At 44.0% G+C, this 19,526-nt stretch overlaps 1 protein-coding gene across 1 annotated transcript; it reads right to left on the reverse strand.

The window, feature by feature from the left end:
• Nucleotides 1–8,526: 8,526 nt before the first annotated feature.
• Nucleotides 8,527–9,973, reverse strand: Kcne5 (potassium voltage-gated channel subfamily E regulatory subunit 5). The gene has a single exon (XM_005082469.4). The coding sequence runs from the start codon at nucleotides 9,806–9,808 to the stop codon at nucleotides 9,377–9,379; it is 432 nt and encodes a 143-aa protein (XP_005082526.1). The 5' UTR covers nucleotides 9,809–9,973; the 3' UTR covers nucleotides 8,527–9,376.
• Between the last annotated feature and the right edge of the window lie 9,553 nt (nucleotides 9,974–19,526).

Below are 19,526 nucleotides of genomic sequence, written 5' to 3' on the forward strand. Positions count from 1 at the left end.
CTGTTGAAAAAAATAAGTCTTAGGCTAGGTGTGGTGGTGGTGCATGCTTTTAATCCCAGCACCTGGGAGGCAGAGGCAACAGACTTGTCAGTTTGAGGCCAGCCGGGCTACATAGGGAGTTCCAGGGTAGCCGTGCTACATAGAGACACACTAACTCAAATAAACAAGCGGGAAGGGGGGAGGAAAGAGACTTCGCTTAGGAAAAAGAAACAACAAATGTTTACAGCATAGTTTTCAGTGCAAGTCAGAGTTGTTTTCTCTGCACTTAGTTCAGTGCACAGCCCTTCGAAAAGGCTGTTTATATTTCTTTTATTTATTTTTTAACACTAGAGTGTAGCAGTGGAGAGTTTAACCTTGGCAAGGTGAAGAGGCACTTCTTCCAGAGTGCTGGCCGGAAACGTTAGAGATAGCTGTATAGAGACAGCTCAGATGCAAGCCAAAGGAGCTCCTGTCAGTTGTCCTCAATCTTCCCAGTAATGAAGGAGATGAAGTCATCTCCTGAGAATGAGGGGGAGGACTGGGGTTGGGGGCTTGAGTAGAGGGCAGGAAGTTAGGAGCAGCTGCTGTAGGGAATGTGATAGGGAGTCAGCAAGCGAGGAATGAACGGATTGTTGAACAGTCAGAGGGGCCAGCTTAGGGTAAAGAGCAGCGTTGGCAGGGAACCTGGCGAGGAGGATTTCTCCAATGAGCCAACCATGGAAACCGGCGCCTCCAAGGAGTCAGTCACTGGGCGCTGCAGATCAGAAAGGTCAAGTGCGGTGGGAGTCTCAGGTGGGCACATCAACAGTGAAACTCTCCTCAGATCTGGACTGAAAACGAAGGTGATTTATCCCTTCAGAAAACATTTAGTTCCTACATATTTTCTAAATATTTTTCAAGTGCTAGGCACCAGACACACAAAATGTCTACAGTCTTCCCAGGTTTCCACACAATGACTCACACGCAAATTCACTTATGACTGTGAAAGATTGGAAATAATCTGAACCTCCTTAACAAGTGATTGGATAAACATGCTGTGGTACATCCCTATAATTAATGATTCAACAATAAGAAGAAATGAACTGCTGAGACAGGCAATGCATAGATGAATCCCCAAATTAACGTACTGAGAAGAAAAAAAAAGATGCGCGGAGTAATTTTATTTGTTGTAAGAAATGCAAATCAGTCCATGCCAACAGAAATTGGATCGCGGTTGTGTGGTTAGAAGGAGATAGCTACACGGGAAGAAGAAAGGAAGCTTGTGAGGGGGGTGGTGGATGGTTTTATCATTTTGATTTTGATGATTATTTCACACATAGGTTAAAAATATGTCACATCAGAGGATTTTAAATTGTGTGTGATTTCTAGCATCGGTTTTACATCTAAGAGTTACACAAATGAAATACTTTTTAAAAATGAACCTTATAAATCCCTCATTTTGCAGCATATCTAGGAAACACTAACAATAAAGTAATCAGTAAACAAACAATGATTTCAGACCATTTCTGCTGGGAAGCAAGTATACAGGGAAAGAGGATGCTGAATGGTGTGAGGACAGAAGGCTAGATAAGGTGGTCAAGGAAGAGACATTTGAGCTGCGATGTGAATGATGATAGGGAAGCAGCCATGCAAAGGTGTAATGGAAGGATGCTCTAGGCAGAGGAAGCAGAACATACAAAGGCTTTGAAGCAGGAAGGATGCTTTATTTATTCAGAGACCAGCAACACGATGAGTACAAGGCAGAAAGATGAGGGCAGGGTGGCTCTTTTCTGTGTGAGATATATTCTAATATACTCGGTTTCCAGAAACCACAACAGTATCAAGTCCTTTATCTCCCAACTACACACACACACACACACACACACACACACACACACACACACACGCACGCACGCACGCACGCACTCATGCACACACACACACACACACACGTGCACAGTGCTGTTTCCATCTTACTGCATGCTTTTTCTTTCCTTTGGAGAAAGGTTTCACTATAGTGCATAAGCTGGGTTCAAGCTGATGATCCTGCTTCAGCTTGCTAACTGGTTGGGACTGCAGGCATATGACACCATGCCAGATCTCCTTTTCCATCTTTTATGTTACAGTTTTATTAATTATATTTGTTCTTTTACGAATTGAATCTTTAGTAATTGAATTTCATACATGCATATAATGCTTTCTGACTGTTCTCCCCAACCTCTCTTATCTACCTCCTACCACTGTTGACACCATCCCTCTACAAGCCCCTTTCTCAGATTCTGTATAGTGTTTGAAACTATCAGATGGAACCTGTTTGGGTACACGACTGAAGACACCCCCAATCCATCAATATCCTATAGTACAGAAGAGAGGATCAGAGCCCCATGAACCTCTCCTGAATCCACATCTGGCTACTAAAAGTCCCACCCTTGTGCAGGCGTAGTACAGGTAACTACAGCCACCATGAGGCTTCGTTGTGTCCAGGAGGTAGTTTTTCAGGGCTCTTCACCCTATATCCCAGCTCTTAGATTCCTTTTTAAATCATTCATTGCTTGAGATGATAATCTAGTTCCATCATTTTCCTTTCCTGTCCTCTCTCTAAATTCTCCCATATAACCCTCATTGCTCTCTTTCAATTTCATGGCCTCTATTTTTCATTATGTGTTGTTACAGTCTCTCTGTGCCCTCTTCCACGACATTCTTTGTGCCTCAGAGGGGGTGGCATAAATGCCCTGTTTAGGGCTGAGCACTCAATCTTCTGTCATTTTCAGCACCGTTCACTGCAGAGAGAAGCTTCTCTGGCTACAGCTGAGAGTAACCTTTGTCTATGGGCATAAATATACAAGACATACCATGGACAGTGGCTGTCACTTTTGCAGTTTGAGGTATGACAGCAAAACAAGCATGCATTTCTTTTTTTTCCAAATTCACAACTTCATAGACAGGAGAATTGTTTTTATCATAGATCTTAGTGACCCTATCATTTGAATTTAAAAGAAACTTAAATAAGTTGAATGTTTTCACTTTCAACTTAAAATTTATCTTTAGTATTTTCAAATTGCCAGCATCACTAATCTTGTACCTGGGTCATCATTGCATAGGAAGGAAGGTTACTTGAACCCAAATATTGTGATAAATATGCAGTCGATCTTATAACTGAGCTAAGTACTAAATGTCATATGGGAAGATGATATGTTAAGTGTGAATATGCTGCACAAAGAGGTGACTGACACCCCGGTGGGACTGAGTATGACTACACAAAATTTCGTTCCCCTACTCAGAGGAATCGGTGCACCATTTGGAATTCATAATTGGTTTCTTTGTAAAATTTTCCCATTGAATATTTTCAGACCACAGTTTACCACGGGTAACTCAAATTGTGGAAAGCAAAACTTTACAGAGGAACTTCTGTGTCAGAATGTGATACTTAGAGAACTTGGCAAGGGTCAAAACAGGCAAGACTTTACCATCATCTAAAGGGCCTGGGATGATATTCTACTTGTGTGGATAATACAAAGAAGGGTCTGGAGTAGAGACACAGGATGATGTGCTTTTAGGCTTTTCCCAGATAGTGTAGGACTATAGCCTATGCTCTATGCATTGTACTCTTTTGTTTTAGTGGGTGATGAAGAAAGTCAATAGTCATAAGCTCTTGAACTGACCAGCCAATGGCCTTGATGATGGAAACTCTCCAACTTACAAAAGAGGGTACCAGTTACTTGAGATCTAGCTGATTGTGGAGCATCTGCCTCTAAGCAGGGCTTGTTATTTGGTTGTGCCTTTGACTCAATACAGGCTTAGAAGATGATAAAATTCCATTCTCACAACCCTGAAAGGACAACGTCATATTTCTTTGCTCAGTCATTTCATCTTTCCTCTTGGGTCCTGTTTGTGAAGGTAGCCTTTTAGTAGACAGAGGGTTAAAGATAGAACATTCCAAAGGTTTCTGTCATGTTCTATGTACCTGTAATTCATCCCATACTAACCTCATTCCCCACCCCAGGAGGCTCATGTGGGAAAGCAAATGGGTTCCTAGACAGGCATCATTTTCTGTCTTCCAACCGCCCCACCCAAAGCAGCAAGAATAAGGGAAAACAAACAACGGAAAAATGAATTTCTGCCTAAAAGAGCAGTAATGTGAGTCAGGCAGTGGTGCCATACACCTTTAATCCCAGCACTCAGGAGGCAGAGGCAGGTGGATCTTTGTGAGTTCGAGACTAGCCTGGTCTACAGAATGAGTTCCATGACAGGCTCCAAAACCACAGAGAAATCCAGTCTCACAAAACAATAAAAAAGAGCAGTAATGTAACCACTGCCACAGACAGCCTTATATTGGATTTGGAGGTCCTCATATGAACACCCCTTGTTTCTTGTATCTGTCTCTCTTCCCCAGGTATTCAAGAGTCACTACTGAAGATACAACCATATGGTTGTTTCTGGGGTGCATCATAGATTAGATAGGCATGAATAAGATCCTTGGCAGCAGGGCAAGAAGAGTTTGAGGCCATGGAACTGGCAGTGGCAGGGATACGCTTGGGCAAAGAAGGGGAAATTAGGTAAATGCTGATCCCCTAGCATATAGCACTCCTTAAGAAGTGGTCCTGTGGGTGCGAAGGACCTCTTAATAAGTCATTAGTCTTCATTGTTTTCTTGCCAGCCCTCCCCCCAAAACTGCCACCTCTAGCAGACCACATTTAGTTCCTAAAAAGAACCGAGAGGAAATTCTTTGTGCATTGCCATAAATGCATATTTTTAGTCAGGTATATGTGAATTTGGTAAATTCCAATGATTACAATTCAGTCTTTCGTGGCTACCCCAATCTTTCTCCAGGCTCTCAAGAGCAACTGGCAGCAAGATCAGAATGTTATACAGTGTATCCCTCAATACCCTCTCCTATTCATATATAGCTTCCCCTTCTCATTTACAGCCTAGGTATCTCTCCATTCTTACAACTGGAGATTCTTTCCTTAGTTCTCTTTTACCTTGCTCCAGGTGAGCCATTAAAGATGTACATACTCCCGGGGGTCCTCTGAGGCAATGGCCAAACTCAATTGTTTCTATATAACTTAGCCCTTTGCCATTTCCTCTGACTTTAAACATGGCCAGTGTTCTTTGACACAAATGGTGAAGTGTGTGTGATATTTGCTTTACCACAATTGTGCAAGGCGTATCTGAAGCATCGTCCAGTCTTTTTCTTCAGAGGAAAAGGCATGGGGCACAGCTTTACCTGTGGCTCTATCTTTCCTCAAAGACCAGTTTACAGGACACTGAATGGTGTGCTGTCTTGTTCTGAGGCTTAGCACTGAAAAAAAAGTGTCACCTTGTTTTCCTGGGTATGCTGCTGGTTAAATAGCAGAAGGGCCAAAAGGTGTCTTTTTATCAACTTCTTCTCCCACAGTCTTTTTGATGAACAGTTCAAGTTCACTTAGTGTGGCTGCTTATTCATCCAGTCTGTTCACCCTTGGTACCACTCAGCTATGTTCGTTTACCTGCTCAGAACATTCTAGACTTTTCTTCCTCTTTCCTGTCTCACAAGATTCATAATTCCAAGGGATGATGCCAGTTACTTTGGACATCACTTAGGATCTAGTGAGATCCTGAACATCTGGAAAGGGCTAGGAGAAATGCAGTGGCTAAAGCCATGTGAGATGCTTGGTTTGTGCTGTCGTCTTCTTTCCTTAGGGGAGTAAGCCTGGCAAATCCACAGGGTAAGTTGGGGAGAACTATAGAAGCCCCCGAACTCTGACTCTTTTTTTCTTATGCTCTACCACTCCCTATGAACATGTGCCGGGTACAGCCCTGTACATATGGTATTATAATCATATTTTAAATGGGAATTCTGAGCTGGGAGGCAAAGGGGAGTAGACTGGTAAGACAGATATGCATGGTTTCCTCCTCAGTCAAGACTTTGAGAATGAGGAATGTGGGTTAGAAACCGGATAGCTACTAGTTGAGTAAGGTGTTGCCAGTGTTCTTTGGGCGATCTGAGCACATTCTACAGAGTACAGAATTTTCTCTTCCCTTTACCTCCCCTATTTAACTTCCTAAAGAAGGAAAAAGTGTAAAATGAACACTTACACATCTGTAGCTGCTGTATTTCTCCTAACGATTTCCCATTCATGATCTCATTTCATTCTCAAATTTGCCAAACCTCTGGGGACATGAGCCCAGAGAGGCTAAGAGACTCACTCTAATAAAGAATACTGGGTAATTGGCAATGCCATGGCTAGACTCCAGTTCTGGGGATCCCTAGTCCTTTGCTTCTCCAAGACATCACAATACATTTGCTTTAACCACCAGGCAAGATTGTTTGGAAAGCAGTCCAAGCCCTTTCCTCTTTGCAGATGAAAATTGTGTGCAGATCATGGATTTATAAAAGCAGTGGCACACTGAAAAGAAGATGGTAACTAGAAACAAATGAAATACTCCATTTACCTCCCTCTAGAAAACCAAACTGTACCCCACAGGAATATGCTTGTAATGGAAGAAAAGCTTCTGTTCATTTCTGTGCTGATTTTGAGCACTTTTGCAAACATGGCTCAGGCCTCCTCGGTTGAGGGCCTCAAGTTACAGGAAGCATGGCTCTTCTGCCTCATTCTTGTTGCAGAGCAAAGATCCGAACCTGGGTGGAAATAGGATCAATGTCTGCAGGGGAGGGAAACAGGATATCAGGCGGGGGTGAAAATTGGCCACTTGTGTTTATTTGAAAGGTTTTCCACCTGTAAAATCAGTTAAGTGTGTGTCTAAAGAGTAACCTCATGTTATTTGAGGCTACATTATCAAGACCAGGGGTCTATACCATCTAGCTTTTCGCTTGTCTGTATTTTGTTGACTGTGACATGATCACTTCAGTGCTATGGACACCACGTTGGTTGATAGATATCTAGGTATCCAAACTTCTGGGAAACTTCATTATCTGGGGTAAACTTTTAACTATGAAAATATTTGACAAAACCTGCTAGACAGTAAAGCAGATCATTCTCCTTCCAGCCGGTTCACTTTTCTGGAAAGGAGCCTTCTGTATAGCTATTGTGTGTAATAATTCTTAAAGGGCACCTAAGTGATTGTGAAAAGACTTTTTTAAAAAAGGTATCTAAAGTCAGGACTGACTTGGCATGACATTGTTTTCCACTACTAACAATGTAATGTTTTTTGTGAGTATTGTTTCAGCTCTGTCTAGCTTATCTTTTTATTTTTAGCAGTATATACTTAGCAGACTTTACATTTCACTCCCCCAAACATTTTGTGCATTTATGGTAGAGAAATGAGTGGCACTGTTGCACTTAACACACAGTGCTGTTATCTGCCTCCCGTGTCCTTCAGCGTGTCTGTGTACCTCTACCCTTCCTCCACAGCTTCCTCAGGCCTCCCTGTATGGTTGGGGTGGCTCTCACAGCATCTTCTATCTTCCCATCATTGTCCTGGACTCCTGCCTAATTCTCAGCCCCCACCTTCAAGAAAACGAGGTGACCTTAGGTCTGGAACTGGGACTGGAGAGAAGCCAATGAGACCATGCCAGCATAGCTTCAAGGATTGAAGCCTGGGAATGAAAGTAAGTTCATTTCACTTATTAATAGCTCCAGTAAAGCACCAGATGAGCTGGAAGGTCAAGGGCAATGACTTGGATGGGGTTTCTAGATTATCAATGCATGTAACTGACCCAGAATGCCTTGGCATGCTATTACTGAGCAATCAACTATACTGAAGTAAATTGGCTGACTTTTAAGAAGTAATTTCATATGCATTTGATGAAGCCCAAGCCATCATCATAGGTATAAGTATTTCAGCCCTAAGCAAGTTAGATTCTGATAACCTGGAAGCAAGGAGAATGACTCAGTAAATATTCACTTCTAGAGGCAGATATAGTGGTGCAGGAGGGTGATGAGTTCAAAGTCAGTCTGGGATACACAGTACGTTTGCGGTGAGCTTCAATTGTATAGTGAAACCCTGTCTTAACCCTGGCATATAAAAACTAAAGGAAAACACACACCTCTGACTTTGGGGTTACAAATTTACATTGTGTATTTCTCATATCATTATAAAGGCAGCTATAAAATTAGCTTTGAGTACAGCTAGTGCTTAGGGGACCTTTTAAACAATCACACTGATTTTTTTAGTTTTATATGTGTGTACATCATGTGTATCTACATCACCCCCTCCCTCCAACTCCTTCCATGTTTGGAAGGCTTTCATTTTAAATGCACGTTCTGCAAAACCACAAAAAGCAGGTAGAAAATCCTTAATTAGCACTCTCATTTAAAAGTGATAAAGCAGTTATAGCTTCTGAAACATGTTAAAAAAATTCAATCAGGTATAGAAACGTCTTCACTATGTTGCCCAGGCAGACCTTGAACACATGAGTTCAAGCAATCTTCCTACCTCAGCACCCTCAGTAGCTAGGAGTCTGTATATGTTCCTTTCCTTCCCCCACCCCACATTTATCATACTTGACCTGTCATAAATATAGATGGTACAACCCCCCAATTCCAAAGCATCATTTCCAAATGAAAAATCAACAATCCCTTGTCTGTCTAGCACTGGGTCTTAATTTGAGTCAAGAGTCTTGAGTTATTGTTTAACAACCTTTATTACCTGTCAGTGACATTCCCCAGGGTTACAGAGCTGGGGATGACAGAGCCTCATATTGGATGAAGCACACACTGCAGTAATAACTGAATCAATGTAAGAGAAGCATTTGGGATCATTAAGGCTAAGCAACTAGTAATGATTATCCAAGGCAGATGTCCAAATTATTAATACTCAGACCTTTGGGATGACAATTAGGAGGCCAGAGAGACAAGAGCACCATACCCCTGGGGCCACAGATCTTCCTTTCCCATCGAGCCTTCCCTCCCCTTCAGTCCATTCTATCCCACAATAGCGTCTCCCTAATAGCATGCTGAAGAGAGAGAAGGAAAAGATGTCTGAAGTTTCTTCATGTTCTTTGTCTCTGTCCCCAAGGCAACAGAAAGCCGGAGCTGCTGCAGCCGGCCTGGCAGTGATGGCTAACCCCGTTCGCTGTGCAGACTGAGCAGTCCTTGGCAGTTCCTGGAGCAGCTGCCAGTTAGACGGCCCAGAGTTCTGCTAGACTTCATTGCTTCGATTCAGTGCCAAGTGTTGGACGTGCTGGATTCTGTTCCCAGAAGGCTGGAGCATGGTATTGGGGCTGGCTGAAGACAAGAGAGCAGAGGCAATTTAATTCAGCTGCATGTACGGGTAGGGGTGCGGGCGTGGAGGGGAGGGGGAGAGAGAAAGTGGTCAGGTGTGAGTAAGGCGATGCATCTCCTCCTAGGGCCTTGCCTTGAAGGCGCTCTGACCTCTCATCATCATCTGGGCCTCGGGTAAAGCAAGCTCTGAAAGGGCAGTGAAAGAGCGGGAGCCAGGACCAGAGATAAGCAAAATAAGAAGGACAGTGGATCTAGACCCGCTCAGCACCCTGGGCTATCGCAGGCAGCGCCACAGGTGCGAGCTGGTGGCCGCCCTCAGCCAGCAAGCCCTGGCCATTCTCCGGGTCGGCGGATGCGCCAGCGGCAGGGACCCATTCGTGCTCAGCGACACAGGCCAGGGGTGGCTCATCCTTGGCCTCGACGAGCTTGCGGGAGCGGGTGTAGGCCAGGATGAGGCCTCCAGCTAGGCAGGCATAGAAGATCATGATGAGCAGGATGTAGAGATAAGCATCGTTGCCCTTGGCGCTGGTCACCTCGCGGCCCACGAAAGGGTCAGGTACGACCCCCATGCCCATGCTCGGGCCGGGGCCGACGCCCAGGCCGCTGGCATTGCCCCGATGGTGCAGCTCCAGCAGCAGGCGGTTCAAGAGGGTTTGCAGCCGTTGGCTCTCGCTGCAGTTCATGGCTGTTGGAGAGTGACACGGAGGCTCCAGGACGCCGTTGACCTGTCCCCTAAGGCGAGGGGAAGCAAGCGAGTAAGGGAACAGGCAGAGCAGGCAGGGAGCAGAGACCTCGACAGTGAGGTGGCACCCAGCTCCCCAGCGGGCGCGCAGTGACTGGGGGTGCGAGCTGGGGCCTCCTTATCCCCTCACCCCCGCTCCTCCTCCCCTTCCCCACCACGCCCCCTCCAGCCCCCGCCTCCTCTTTCCAGGCTCAGACTGTCTAGCCACTTAGGGGAAAGGGGACAGCTGGTAGGGGGAGGAGAAGGGGACAAGGGATGGGGCGAGCCCAGAGGAGGGGCGGAGCGGGTGGGAACTCGGAATGTGCAAGGCCCCAGGCAGCAGAGGTTGGCAAAGCAGCATGCTGGGGCCAAGCCTGGACCCTGGGCTGCGGAAGAGAATTCCTTCCAAGTTCTAGCCACCAGCCCTGCAGGCCTGGCTTTGGCCCAGATACAGCAGCCGCCTACCTCCCCCAAGGCAGGACCTGCCCTGGAGCGCCCAAACAAGACTTCAGATGTCTTCCATCAGCTCTAGCTGGATTTCGGCAGCTTAGGAACCCCCCACCCACCCCATTCACATCCTACGCCTGCTACTCCCATAGTTGGGGCCTATTTAGTTTGTAATCCTCACACTTTTTCTCATGCTCTCCCACTGGTGGTCTGAAGAGCGTTTCTTATTTAGAAGATACCCAGGCAAAATGTGGTGCCTGAGGGATCAGGTACTTACTTTGGAAAGCCAATACAGCAGAAGGCTCCTAGGTTGTTCAAAATTGCTTGCTGATGACACACACTGTCTTGCTCTGATATCACGCCTTGACAGTCGCCCGTGTGTCTTAAGATGTCTGGGTGTTACGCACAATGTGACTTTGTTTCCTTTGAGTAAGCCATCTTTCCAGAAATGAAATCAAATTCTACTATTAGGAGGAGCAGGGATAACAAAAAGTCTATGACTATACTCCTTAGACATCCCGGGGTCTGAAAAATGCCATTTCCAGAAAACGTAGTTAGTTACTCTCGGTCAAGCCAGCACACAGCTGTGTGAGTCTCCAGGGCTTGATAATAGCTCTCGTAGTCTGATGGTTTCTGGAGCAGTCATGTTTCCTCAGGGAGGATATCTCCTGGCAGGGGAAAACAGGGTACTCAGACAAGCATCAGTTCCAGGCATGTCTAACCTGAGACCTGTGGACCACATGCTCTATGGGATAGACAGTTCTGACTGCAGTCCAGCACATTTGTATATGACAGTGTCATGACTAGTGCCAAAACTTTTGACTGTTGTTAAATTGACTATAGACTAGGATTGACAAAGTCAAAAGGGTTCATTTGGAGATAGGGGAAGTAGAAAAAGGGAGGTGACTGTGGTCATGTCTGGCTATAAAGAGACATATACATGAGAAAATTTCAGGAAATGGGCTATGGACATTAGGCAGACTAGACTGCCTGATCAATAAATACCATTTGATCCAGAGGACAAGCTGTATGTGCCATGGGGTCTTAATATTTACTTTATGTGTTTGAGTATTTTATCCACATGTGTTTCTGTGCACAACATATGTGCCTGGCACTTGCGGAGGCCTGAAGTGGATATCAGATCCCCTGGAACGGAGTTGCAAATCATAGTGAGCTGCCATGGAAGCTGGAGGGTGTGCTGAGATTTGAACCGGGTCCTCTGGAAGAGCAGCAAGTACTCTTAACTGCTGCGCCATCTCTCTAGCCCTGCCATTGAGTATCAAAGAGTTTTGCTGGCACCTTTGCCCCAACTACCCTTCAGTCCATTCTCCCCTCAGGGGCCCCCAGCCTTACAGGTGCTTAGGTGAGGTTGGTACCTACCTATCCTAGCTTTACAGCTTGTAACAGGCCTCAGAGACATTCCACAAAACTTGGGTGGGTCCCTCAGGCTTCTCACCTCAGAAGGGCTCAGAACTGGGAATGGCTGTTAAAGTGACTTGGATGATGAATGCCACAAGACACTACTAGTGACTTTTCCAAAACAGTAACTATCCAGAGATAAAACTGTTGAACTAAAAGACTCCTCCTGTCTGTTGAAGCACGCCTAAAAATATCAAAGGTTTGGGCAGTACTTAAGGCAAAAATGCTCCTCATCATAACATAAAGAGTAACCAGTCAACCTTGGACTTTTCAACAGCTTCATGAACTCATAAGATTACTGTCATTTTCCAAGAAAGAAACCAATTAAGGAAGTCAAGTAGCAGTGCTAAAACTATAAGATTTGGCTGGGTGTTAATGGCACATGCCTTTAATCCCTGAACTTGGGTGACAGAAGTAGGCAGATCCCTGTGAGTTTGGGGCAAGCCTTGTCTATGCACTGAATTCCAAGCCAGACAGGACTATGTAGTGAGACCCTGATGCCAAATAAATAAATAAATAAAGCAACAACAAAATCATAAGATTTGATCTCACCCCTACTAAATTACTCTCCCTACATGGGTAGGGTCTATAAACTACATCTGTTTCCTTGCCGCTCCCTCCTTTGTCCAGTACTTTCTACCAAACCTCTTTTTATATGGTCACCTGGGACCTCCTGGTCAAATTCAAGAATCTCTCCTAGTTTGTCCCTTTGACCTCAAAGGTAAATTTGACACTGCAACCACCAAGTCCTTCCTGTCACTGTCTTCGCCTTGGCACACCTGGCATTGCATCCTCAAGTTTCTCTTCTTATCTCTCCCTGGCCCATCATCTGATTTCTCTGTTGGCTTGTCTTCTTCACTCCTCCAATTAACTGTTGGAATCCCCAAACACTCGGTCCTCAGCTATTCTCTCTTAATACCCATTTCCTTGGAAAGTGTCTCCTTACATAGTCTCATCTGCTACCTGGCAAGTATTTAGTCAAAGTTGACTCTCCAGCTCTGATTCTCTCTGCATAGCATCTCTCAGATCCGTCCGCTTCTTCCTTTCTGGTTTTATTGCCATGAGCTTAATCCATGCTCTCATTACCCAGGTCAAACTCGCAGACTGAGAGTCTCTTGGCAAATTTCCCTGCTTACAACCCAAGCCTCCCTGCTTTGGCTAGAATAATTCTCCAACAACACTACATTCAATGCACTCTAGATTCTGAAGCCTGAGCTGTTCCCCATGGTTTCTTTAATGGGATCCAATGTTCTTTGGTGGGCCTTAAGTTCTTACCACCAATAGACAACTTCTGTTCTGTTGAACTGGAAAAACAGCATATTCCTAGGGATTATCTCTAACACTTTCTGCATTTTTGCCTTGCTCAAAATGAGAGAGTGAGGTCCAGTAGAACACACCTATAACACTAGCATCTAGGGTGCTCCAAGTTCAAGGCCAGCCAGAGCTACATAGGGAGAGCAGGTGTCAAAAGCAAACAAAATGAATACTGCTGACTGAAGGGAGTCTTGTTCCATATTCCTGTTTGTACTATCCAATTCTTTACAGTGCATGCTTCCTGATTCTGTCCAAATTTAGATTGCAGCATTAAATGCAGAAAGCCTTTACAACACAATGCACCCCCAAATCAACTGTACATGTTCTCCTACCTGCATGTGTATATCCATGTATGTATGCACACTGTCACAGCAATAGTTCTCATTTAATATATTGTGCATTTCTCCATGTCACTTTCTCTTTTCCAAAAATGTAATTTCATTAGCTATACAACATTCCAAACAGTGGTTCTCGTATCACTTATTTGAGTGAGTCATGATTGTAATATTTGTTATTCATAAAAGTTCACTATCGATCCTAGACTTTATAGATTCATATCATGATGTGTGTGTAGATGACATGAAAGCAGAAATGAAACTGTCTAGGGCAACAGTTCTCAACCTGTGGTGGAGACCCCTTTGAGAATCAAATGATCCTTTCCCAGGGCTTGCCTAAGACTGTCAGAAAACACTAACATTACGATTCATAGCAGTAGCAAAATTAAAGTTATGAAATAGCAATGAAAATAATTTTATGGTTGTGGTCACTACAACATGAGGAACTGTCTTAAAGGTTTGCCGCATTAGGAAGGTTGAGAACCAGTGAACAAAAAGAACTAAACGGAGAGCGAAGAGGGGAGAAAAGAGGAAGCAGCCACATATCGGGGAATATGCTCAAAGTATGTTATGTACTTGAATGAAAATGACCACATGCAGCTCAGTATAATAACAATTTTTAAATCCATGAAAGTTGTGCTTTATTGAAGACCTACAAGAATATGCCTAATTCCATAAAAAAGCATTACCAACACAAAAGCAAATCACTAACGTACAGTCCCATTGGATGTGGTGGATGTGCATGAGGATGGAAACAGAAATGAATAGTAAGAAAGTCTAACAGGCCCATCTTCAGAAGGAGCACATCGTGTAGGGGAAGGGAGGAGTCTGTCTTCCTTTATACACTAGGGACTACTGAGCACCCCTTTAAATCCCAGTCCCAGGACAGCCCTGAATGGCTGAGGTACCACTCTGCTTCCCTTCCACACCAGTGAAACGGATTCTATCAGACAGGGATTCCTTCTTCATCTTCCCCGCCCTTACAGTCCCTCTGCCTGCCCCATGCCTGCTAAATGATCTTCTGTTTTTCCATCACTTGGGACTCATTTATTTCTCGAATGGTAATCACATGTGTTGGCAAAGGGAAATTATTTATAATCATATATTTGAGCATAAAACTTGTTTTAAAAAGGTTCTGATCCATAGTCAGATTGTCTTAAAAACACAATTGAGGCACCATGGGCTAGGAAACGCTTTCCCCATTCCTTGGGACAGAGTCCTTCTTGCCAACAGAGCAGCTCCATGGAAGTTGGTTGAATGGAACTTTATTGGGTTTGGCTAGTTGCCAAAGGACAGGCACAGATGGCAAACACTGCTGGATTCCCAAGGCTAGGAAAACCATGATTCTGGAGAGGAAAGGCTTCATGAAGTATGACTATAGACTAAAAACACATCCCTCCTTTCAAGTGTGCATTTTATCCAACACTTTACTGCACATTACTCTGTGTAATACCGTGTTGGGTCCTAGAGACATATCATTGAGCAAGTCATATAGATGTGACTTTATAACTCTCCCAGATACTTTTTCTGTGAATTGGAAATAAGCAGGGAGTGCCAGGACATAGAGCTGAAGGAGCAGTGGACAGGGAAACCAAACAGACTTCTAGATCAGAAAGAATTATGTTTCTGGACCAAAGCTCTAAGCAATAGTGTGCAAAGCCTTGTCTGAAGAAGCCTGCAGGTGGTCTCAGCTTGCTGTCTGCTTTATTGCATCTTAACTTGCAGGCTCCTGCCAGTATCATTTTCAGGGTCTGGCCTGCCACAAACCACCCAGCTTCTCAGCCACTTTATTTCTGGTACTCATTCTTCACTTACCCATCCCTCTACCAATGCATCCATTATCTGATATCAGTACAGTCGTAAGCACATAGTGTACATTGATCACATTCATTCCTCCTTTCTTTCATTCTTATCTCAACTGCCCTGCCCCAGTAAGCATCATTCTATTTTGAGGCCAACTTTTAGGCTCTACGTGAGCTAAGGGTAAGCAATACCTGTCCTTGTGCCTGCCTTCTTTGGTTTCATATGCAGTCCTCCAGTTCCACCCACTTTGCTTAAATGGCCTGATTTCACCCTTCTGAATGGTTGAGTAGTACTATACTGTGTGTGGCTTAATGAATGGACCCCATAGGCTCATATATTTGAAATGTAGGTACCCAGCTGGTGGACTGTTTAGGAAGGATTTGTAGATATGGCCTTACTGGAGGAGGTGTGTCACTGCTGATGGGCTTTGAGGTTTCAAAACCTCAGACCAGACCCAGTCTCTCTGGCTCTCTCTTTTGCATCCTGGCTTCATTTCCTTTGGCTACATATGCAGGAATTTGATAGTTGGATCATATAGCCATTATACAATTAGGTTATTTCCCAGGTGCCCCCAATTCATTTTCCACAGTGGCTGCACTAAGCTGCATTCCCACCACCAATGTATAGCACTCCCCTTTAAAAATAAGACTTCTATTCAGCTGAGTGTTTTCAACAACCATCAATGCTCTTGCAAGCATCTGCAGTTTGTTCCTTAGCATTGCTGAGCAGTACTTGATTGCTAGACTCCAAGATGTATTTTTTTACTCATTTTCCTACAGATGCACACATGGCCTGTTTCTATTTTCTGACTATTAGAGACACACTGCTGTGAGCGGTATTAAAGAAATCATCTTCAGGATATATGTATCCCTTTTCCTTAGGTAAATACCTGGGGGTAGAATTCTCAGTTGTAGAGAAGATGCAGGCTAGCTTTATAAGCAACTGCCAAACTGCTTTTGAAAAGGTTTATGCTCCCACAAGTACATGTGATTACTTTTGCAGTCCTCTACTTTATTCAGCCTTGCCTTGCATCTATGAAATGGATTTGCCTCTGTACTTCTAAGAAGGGCAAGTCTGGCTTTAGGTCTTAGCTGCCCCCACGTTTGATGACCACTAAATGAGCAGTCGCAGAAGTAACTAAAATGTGAGCACCAGCCCTGTGGAATAATCACTTTTATTGAAAGTGCACTGTGCTATTACTGTGTTAAGCAATTTCCATGAAGAATCTTGGTCAGTCCTTAATGACTACTCTGTGCAGTAGGTACAGCAATGTTCCCGTTATACAGGTAAGGACAATGAAACAGATGGTAAGTTACTTGTCCCAAATCACATAGGTGGCCAGTCTGAGATTTGAAACAAATCTTCATAATCCTGCTATTGTCTGTGTTCAAAGGACAGCAGGGGAAAAGTGTTTCTAAGTGGGCTGTCTCATCAGCTTCCACAGTTTACATACACTGAGAAAACAAATGTAGAGATAGAAGAGACTTAGCTAATACGAAAGTCACCAGAATCCAAATATATCATTTTTTTGAGGCAAGAAATGTTTCCATTCCACTGCTCAATTTCTTTCCATGCTTTGAGCAATTCTTGATTTTATTTCTAGCTTTTTAGTGGTGCCAAGGTTCTACAAAGCATTTGGAGATATTATAAAAGAATGAATGCATCTAAAAGAATGAAGGAAGGTTAACTTTCCCTCTGGGGCCAACGTACAGGTTATGAAATGTTGGTTAGATTTGCACCAATTCCTGTCCAGACATTATCTGGAAAATGTCTCCCCTACCCACTCAGTCTTCTCTGAAGAGAAGAAAACAATGTACTGATACGCTTGGGAGCATTCATTCAGTGGGAAAGATGTGGGAAGAGGAAGCCTGAGGTGCACTTGGACTCCCACAGCGCCATCTGGTGGCAGGCTGTAGTTTCCACATTTCTTCAGAATTTTTTGCAACTAGTGAATATTTCTAGTGGCTGGGGTCCAGAGAAGAGGACTCTTTCTTGCTGAGGGGGAGCTAAAATTCCCAAAAGAACAAAGGAGTGGCTGATGCCAGCCAGACCATTATAACACAAGGGTGCTGAAAGCACCGGTACAGTTTGGAATACTCTCTGCTCTTTGTGCCTGCAGAATGAAATGCTTAACACACCCAAGGAAGAAGCAGGGCTCACTTCCCCTCACTTGTACATCAGCAGGGAAGGTCTGCATGTGGGGGTAGCAGGAATCTCCATGACTGCTTCTGAGTTGGAAAATGATACAGGAACATTTAGGGAATAGTGAAATCAGGCCCCAGACCATGAAAGAAATTGTTCCCACAGTGAGTAGTCAGGGCTTTCAATGCTGAAGCAGTTGTGTGCCATCTGTCTCAGTTTTGACTTTGTTCTTGGGCATAATGCTTCAGTGGCTCGTAATTTATCCAGCAATGTTAAATATGTGGCAGGGCCTGATAATCTCCCATTGCATCAAAGCACGAACAATCCTGGGTACCTCTGATGCTCTCCAAACTGCCTGGGACACTGCATGAACAGATCTATTGTTCACCTCCTCCTGCAAACCCTTAATATACCAGGGTATCCAAATTGCATCCATCCATTGCCCATTTCTTCCTCAATCCACTCTGTAGCCAGCAAAGAAGTAACCGTGTTTGAAAGTAGCATAGTGGAGCACAGACAAGAAAACACCAGTTAAGGTGTTATCATGCTAAGAACAGGAATCTAAGAGTGCTTTGCAACTAGTTTCACTGCTCAATACACGTGATAATAAAAACTGATCCCCTGATAAAAGTGGGTCAGAGTGCAACCTGCCAGGGGTTTGGGCCACCCTGCTGACAGACAGCATCAGTGTCTCAGGTATACATGGAATCTCCTGGAGATTTCTGATGTAGGACTTCATTCCACCTAGTCTTCAGGGCTGTTACGGTAGGGGTGTGTGTGTGTGTGTGTGTGTGTGTGTGTGTGTGTGTGTGTGTGTGTGTGTGTGTGTAGAAGAGCACACTGATCTGTGCAAGCAGGCTACATGGAAAATCATACTCCTTGTTACGGGCAAAGTTTGGTGAGGTTCATTCTTGCCTCCTTTGCCTTAGTTTTATACTGGAGGCTTTCAAAGAAGTCTTCCCAGATATTGAACTACAAAAGGGCCTCTGTCTTTTCCAAGTTCCTACAGAAGCAGACTCTTTGGCTCACAGTTATGCTTCTAAGACACACTCAGTATGTTACATGTGATGAGAGCACAAGACATATTGTCTTCTGTAGCATCTGACAGTAGACAAATCTCAGGCGTACTTCCTAAGTGTTATGTACTAAGACAGGGAATCTAATAGGACCAGACTCGATAGGACTTTAAAACTGAAATGCTTTTTTGCTTTCTTAAGGCAGGTCAGAACTGTGCTGGGCTTGTCTTTAAAAATGTCGAGCTGTAAGTGGTGGTGCACACCTGTAATCTCAGCACTAGGGAGGCTGAATCTGGATTCTAAATGTGAGTCAAACCTGGGCTGCACAGAAACTCTCTCACCAAAGGGGAAGTGGCTCAGTGGCAGGCTGCGTGCCTACGAATGTCCAAGACCCTGTTTTTCCAACGTCAGCACCAAATAATAAACTTAAGAGGCTCCAGGCAAGGAGGTGAACCCCTTTAATCCAAGCACTAGGGGGCAGAGGCAGGTGGATCTCTGAGTTCCAGGCCAGCCTGGTCTACAGAGTGAGTTCAGGGACAGCCAGGGTTGTTACAGTCTCTGAACTCTAAATCCAAACATCTTTCCACAAACTCTTCAATAATAGGGAATTCGTTAAGGCTCGTGATGTGCTGGTTAATAGTTTTAAACCACCTGACAGATGAATGAATAGTCAGGTTTTACAGTATTGTCAGGAGAGCCAGTGTAAGGTATTGCTCTAAACACTGGACACGGATTACTTCTTTCCAATTGTCCTAACAACCCTATGGAGTAGATCCCATTATCAATCCACTCCATTTTTCCAGAGAGAAAATTGCCACTCTGGAATGTTAATTTGCCCAAAGTGACCAAACCAGAGTTTCAAAAACAAAAAACAGAGACCATTAACATAATATTTATGTCTGTGTATCCTCATATTAACTCATATTTCTATGTAAACATTAGCCTAAAGTTAATGATTACTTAACAGAATTTACCAATTCATACCTCTTAACTATGCTATGTCCTACAGTTTAAGTTTTACAACATATTCAACTCACTGTATTAAAGTAATCTCTCTGGGTTCAAAAAAAACCCAACTAATAGATAGATAGTGTTTAAATATGCTAGGTTAAGCACTTAATACTCAAACATACTATTTAAAAGCCTACATAACACTCCAATGTACAGATTTGCATGTCGCCACTGTAAGTAAAAACAAATAGGC

This window comes from Mesocricetus auratus, unplaced genomic scaffold (assembly GCF_017639785.1).
Source record: "Mesocricetus auratus isolate SY011 unplaced genomic scaffold, BCM_Maur_2.0 Super-Scaffold_100003, whole genome shotgun sequence".
In the NCBI taxonomy this organism is placed as follows: Eukaryota; Metazoa; Chordata; class Mammalia; order Rodentia; family Cricetidae; genus Mesocricetus; species Mesocricetus auratus.

What these genes read in the sequence shown, in the direction of transcription:
- Kcne5 (XM_005082469.4), bottom strand. Translation starts at nt 9,808, where the DNA reads ATGAACTGCAGCGAGAGCCAACGGCTGCAAACCCTCTTGAACCGCCTG.